The sequence below is a fragment of the Mus pahari genome, chromosome 10 (assembly GCF_900095145.1).
Source record: "Mus pahari chromosome 10, PAHARI_EIJ_v1.1, whole genome shotgun sequence".
Classification (NCBI taxonomy): Eukaryota; Metazoa; Chordata; class Mammalia; order Rodentia; family Muridae; genus Mus; species Mus pahari.
Window position 1 is genome coordinate 39,898,131 of NC_034599.1, and position 6,133 is coordinate 39,904,263.

Below are 6,133 nucleotides of genomic sequence, written 5' to 3' on the forward strand. Positions count from 1 at the left end.
GGGTGGCGGCGATGCACGTCTCGCGATCGTTCCTTCAGACTCTCGCTTTGTTTTGATTTATCTTTTTACCTAACGACCGACAACAGGCGGCTTGTTGCACTTAGGGATCCTTGAAGTGGCCGGGCCTGAGAGTGAGACCCCAGTCCTTGGCTGGGGTTCTTTCCAAATAGAAGAAACGGATCCAGAGGGGCTACAGGTAATTGGTGCTCCCGCCAGCGTTCTTTGCTCTCTGCGCCCCACCAACTGCCCTGGATCCTTGCCTCTCCGAGAACCCGGTGGGATCCTATCTTCAAAAGGGGTGGAAATAGAGGCGATGCTCTGCGAATTAGTGGATGGGGCCGAGGCTGGAATTTGCCTTCTCTCAGGACCATCCTTCCCCTTCCCGGGTCAGAGGTGACTCACAGGCTGAACTCTGGCTATACTCTAGAACTTCAACAGCCCCGTCCCATCCCCATCCCCTCCACCCCTGGCAGAAGCCTCAACAGCGGTGAGAAAACTGACCAAACTGAGACAGACGGCTGCAGTCTATCTGTGCATGCTGTGTTTCCCCTGACTGCGTCTTATGTAGAGCTTTTGGGCCGCTGCTGGGAAAGGTTGGATACCGTTTTCCACTGCAGTTCCCGCGGCATTCAGCCAGTGCTGGCTAATTAAGAGTCGAAGCTGATTATCTGCTTGCTCTTGGGTCAGGAAACTTCCCTTTGGGGGAAAGCTTGGGTGGGGGTGAATGCATCTCTGCGCGGAGTGCTGGATGTATATATATATCCCATGATAGGAGCTATGTAATCGTATCTCCTTTTGCTTAGACCAAAATTGTTGAGAACCAGACATACGATGAGCGTCTAGAGATCAACGACTCGGAAGAGGTTGCCAGCATTAGTACTCCAACCCCAGGACATCAAGGTAAGAAAAGATGAGAGACAGAAAGGGAGGTGGTTTTCAAAACAGTGACACAGATAGGATTCAGGTTGTATTCCGCAAGCTCTTAGATTATATCAGCAAGTGTTGACCTGTGGTAACCTGGCGCTACTTTTGTCTTCTCACTAGTTGGGGGAGAAACCAGTTCATCAGATTTGGGGATCTTTGAGTGCAAACTTATCCCCTGTCATTAACTTGGTGTACTGTTGTAGATTCTGGCACAGGTTCACTGTGTTTTTGTTTTGTTTGTTTGTTTTTTTAAATTATTTTGAAAATGTTTAAGTGTATGAATGTTATTTGCCTGTGTGTTTCTCTGTGAACCACCTGCCTGCCTGGTGCCCTCAGACCAGGATGTCAGATCTCCTCGAACTGGAGTTACAAATGGTTATGAGCTGCTGTGTGGGTGCTGGGAATTGAACCCTGGGTTTTCTGCAAGATCAGCCAGTGCTCTTAATCATTGATCCATCTTTCCAGCCTGACTCGCTGTGTTTTTGTTTCTAACAATTCGTTAAGATGCTTCATAACTTGCCATCCCAACCACACTCGCAGCAGTTTTATCAGAAGGCTTCACTATTTACTTATTCACCTAACTTTTTTTGTTTTGTTTTTGTTTTTGTTTTTGTTTGTTTGTTTTTTTGAGACAGGGTTTCCCTGTGTAGTCCTGGCTGCCCTGGAGTTCATTCTAGACAAGGCTGGTCTCCAACTCAGAGATCTGCCTGCCTCTGTTTCCCCATTGCTGAGAGTGAAGGTGCATGCCAGTATTCTCAGATCACCTAACATGTTTGAATGCTTGCTATGTGCCATGTGAGCACAATGGCAAACAAAAGGCACATCCCTTCCACGCTGACCCTTGTAATCTTAGAAGAAAGATGACAGTGAATAGACAGTCATCATGAAGAATGTCATGTGTGCAGGATGGAGGCAGACGGTTTACTGCTATGAAGCATCATGGTGGTGGGTGGGGATCGATCTGTGGCCAGGGAAGACTCAAGAGGAAAGACCAGTGCCTGGTGAAAGGGCAGTGTGTTACGGCCCGATCAGACGGTAGGCGACAGGCTTACCAAGCAGAATGCAGAACTTCAGAGCCTGTTTTGCTGTCACATGTAGAATTTATTGGAGAGTACACAGGTGAGATTGGGGTGGTGAGTGGAAATACTGTGCCAGTGGCTGGGTTGCCATGGTAATGGTTTGGACTGTGGCATGGATAGAGACATGGCACAGATACAACATAGATTGCCCCTACAGAATCATTAAGGTTTGCTCATGTGTTAGACTGAGTCCCAAGTTGGGGATCGCACTCATTTTTGTTTACTGTGGTAAAATATACATGGTATAGAATGCTATTTTAGCCACTTCAAGTATAAAGTTAAATGGCTTTGAATACATTTACATTTCCTGATAACTGTCACCACTGCTTTAGTTATTTTTCTTTTTTTTTTTTTAAAGATTTATTTATTTATTATATGAAGTATACTGTAGCTGTCTTCAGATACTCCAGAAGAGGATGCCAGATCTCGTTATGGATGGTTGTGAGCCACCATGTGGTTGCTGGGATTTGAACTCAGGACCTTTGGAAGAGCAGATGGGTGCTCTTACCTGCTGAGCCATCTCACCAGCCCCTAGTTATTTTTCTATTTCTATTTCAGAATGTTGTTATTCCTGTAGATTCTCTTAATGCTCTTATGCCCTGATTCAAATTCAAATTCACAGCTAGCTGCTATTAGCCAGGTTCTAAGTCACTCCCTTCCAGGTGGGCTTTGTCATTCAGTCCTGTCCCTGACACCATTTAGGAAAGAAAATACTGACACTCAGAGAGAGGAAGTCACTTGGCTGGTGACAGAGTTGCCCTCAAGCCCTCCGCTCATTAGCCCAGCAGGTTCACTTCTCTGTTCACACCCTTTTCAGTCCCATCTCTACTCTCACAGTTGCAGCTAGTCAGTCGTCCAGGGCTATGCAGAGGCATGCTCGTAACAATGCCTTGAGTTGACACAGCGATGACTAGAATCCAGTATCCTAGCTTTCCCCTCGTGCTTTATTTTTATTTTATTTTATTTTATTTTATTTTATTTTATTTTTGAGACAGGGTCTTACCATGTAGCCCAAGTCTTGAGTTTACAGGTCCATCTGCCTCTGCCTCCCTAGTGGTAGAACTAAAACGTGCTTGCTTGGTGTGTGTGTAGTAAAAACCATCTGTAACCTTGTATTTTTCCACCTGTCCACTTTGTTCCCAGAAATAACAACTCTGAGATTTATATATAAATAAATGCTTAGGCCAATAGCTTTGGCTCTATTCCCTGACTAGCTCATATCTTAATCACCTGTTTATTTTATTCTAAGTCATGCCACATAGCTGGTTACCTGGTCCTCAGTTTCATAGACTGCCTTTTGTTTCTGGGGTAAAATCTTCTGCACATGACTAGTTTCCCAGAATTCCTCTAGCTCTGCCAGATGTCTCCCTTTCTAATCTTGCCTCAGCTCATTGGCCAAGGCTTAAAAAATAAAAAATGGCAGGTAAATGTTGCACAAAAGATCCCCTCTATATGTGTCTCTGTGAATTCAAGGCCAGCTTGGTCTACAAAGTGAATTCCAAGACGGCCAGGGCTACATAAAGAAACCCTGCCTTGAAAAACTAGGGAGGGGTAGGAGGTGGGGAGAAAAGAAAAAAGGAAAACCAAAAATAAGTAAATTAAATAAAAATAAAAAAGTGTAAAGATACTTGTTTTTTGAAACAATAATTTAAACATCAACTAATGAAAAGATTCTTCCTCTAAGGCCCTCCTTTTTCTGCCAATCTTCCCAACAAGACGATGGCTGATAACAGCAGTGATGAGTACGAGGAGGACAACAAGGTGCGTGCGCTCTGACTCTGGGCTTCTGCTGACCAGGGCTGTGGGTGTGGTCGGTGTGAGAAGGCCGGAGTCCGCAGGGACAGTCTCCTGTAGTGCCTGAGGACCTTTGAGCTCCTGTAGGGAATCAAGAGGAGTGTTGAGATGACGGCACCTTCAGGAATAAAGCCTGCTATTGTTATTTCCTGTCAGCTGCTAGCTATCAAACCTAGAATTTCACATTTACTGGTGAGCCCATCCCTGACATAGACTATCATTATCACTGGCTTTTAGTGAGGAGTTTCATCTAAAGTGTGGCAGTGTTGTAGACTTTATTGACTGTAAGAATCAACTAGGATATTTGCCCTTAAAAATAAGATGCCTTGGGCTAGAGAGATAGCTCCATGACTAAGAGCACTGATTGCTTTTATAGAGGACCTGGCTTCAATTCCCAGCCCACAAAGGACAGCTCACACTGTAACTCCAGTTCCAGGGAATCTATTGCTGCCTCTGGCCTCTCTGGCCTCCAGGCACCAAGGCTGTGCATTGACACACATGCAGGCAGAACATACATACACATACACATACACATACACATACACATCCATACACATACAATAAAGGAATAAAACATAGCAGTATAGATTCCTGTTCCCTCCCAGAGTCTCAAAGGGCCTATCTCAGAACTTATATTTTTGATAGGCAGTCTTAGAAATTCATATACTAAGCAAGTGTTTAGAATTATTAGCCCAGGCAGGGTTTTGTTCCCAGCCTTGCAGTGATACTGATATTTTGTAACACTAAAGTCTTTTTTCCTTTTTCTTTTTCTTTTCTTTTTTTTTTATATATATTTGTGTGTGGAGTTTTTGGATTTTTGTTTTTCAAAAAAGGATTTCTTTGTGTAATAGCCCTGACTGTCCTGGAACTCACTTTGTGAACCAAGTTGACCTTGAACTCACAGAGATCTACCTGCCTCTGTCTCCCAAGTGCTGGGATTTTTTTTTTTAAAGATTTATTTATTTATTATATATAAGTACACTGTAGCTGTCTTTAGACACACCAGAGATGGTTGTGAGTCACCATGTGGTTGCTTAGAATTGAGCTCATGACCTCTGGAAGAGCAGTCGGTGCTCTTAACCACTGAGCCATCTCTCCAGCCCCCAAGTGCTGGGATTAAAAGAGAACACCACCACTGCTAGGCTTAACAGCCAATATTTTTGTGTTTGAGACAGGTCTCTATAAAACCCTAGCTGTCCTGGAACTCACTCTGTAAACTAGGCTGGCCTCAAACTTACTTAGAGAAATCTATTCTATCTGTCTCTGGCTGCCTCCTGAGCACTAAGATTAGAGTCACGTACCACCACGCCCGGCTGACAGTCAATATTCTTAAAAGTTGCCTGTTGCCAGAACTTCCTGGGCTGGCAAGATGGTTCAGTAGGTAAGGGTGCTCACACCAAGTCTGACCACCTAAATTTGATCTCTGTGACTCACATCCTGGAAGGAGAGTTACAGCAAGTTATTTTCTGCTTTCCACACATATGCATGTGCATACCCTTCTCCCATAAATAAATAAAAATATAATAAAAACTGCTTCCTATGTGACCAAGGATAAGTTCTTATCAATTATACCAGTATACCAGTAAAGTGTACTAAGTAAATTCTACATTTGTGTGGTTAGAAATAGAATAGATGTTAGAAGTCATAATATACTTTTATCCATTATTAGAGGAAAATGTGACCAAAACCAGGTCTTTTTTGGACGTTGACATCACTAAGACTGGCTTTAAATTCCTAATCTTCCTACTCCCACCTCCAGAGTCCAGGGTTGCAGCTATGGGCTACCAGTTGATGTGACAGTTGGAACCGAACCCAGGGCTTTGTCCTTACTAACCCTCAGAGACAGATGCTGGGAATAGAACTCAGGACCTCTGCAAGAGCAGCCAGTGCTTTTAACTGCTGAGCCATCTCTCCAGCCACTAAAAGCTACTTTAAAAGGAGGTCAGTTGTTCACCTGTCAGGTCCTAAGGGAGGGCATGCCACAGGCTGTGAGCACAAGGCAAAGATATGGACCCTGTCTCAACTCTCTCTGCGGTGCTGACACCACCAGGCCCTCTCTCACAGACTTGAGGTGGTAGAATGGAGCATGACCAACCAGAAACTCAAACTTAGGCTACAATGTTATCCTGAACTTAGTCACTTTAACTCATAGGGAAGGGGACTGTGGACAAACCCAGATACATGATGAAGGGGGATTGCAGAGCGAGCATGTGAAGCCCCTACTCTCCAGAGCTGCTGCTGTGAATCCAGGCTCAGGGCTGATTGTGGACTTTATTCTGCTGATATTTTCATCACCTTACTTTAAGCATTCTTCTTCTTCTTTTTTTTTTTTTTTT

The 6,133-nt window shown here is 44.1% G+C and overlaps 1 protein-coding gene across 2 annotated transcripts in view; it reads left to right on the forward strand.

Annotated features, from left to right (window-relative positions):
- Positions 1–6,133, forward strand: part of Ift46 (intraflagellar transport 46) — a 16,627-nt gene continuing 10,494 nt past the window's right edge. The window contains exons 1-3 of one of the 2 annotated variants that reach the window (XM_021207058.2): positions 1–196; positions 804–900; positions 3,688–3,764. In XM_021207058.2, coding sequence (XP_021062717.1) covers positions 3,723–3,764 — 42 coding nt within the window. In that variant the 5' untranslated portion in view covers positions 1–196; positions 804–900; positions 3,688–3,722. Of the gene's footprint in view, positions 197–395; positions 488–803; positions 901–3,687; positions 3,765–6,133 lie in introns of those variants that run through there. The other variant, XM_029543816.1, reaches the window with a different exon arrangement.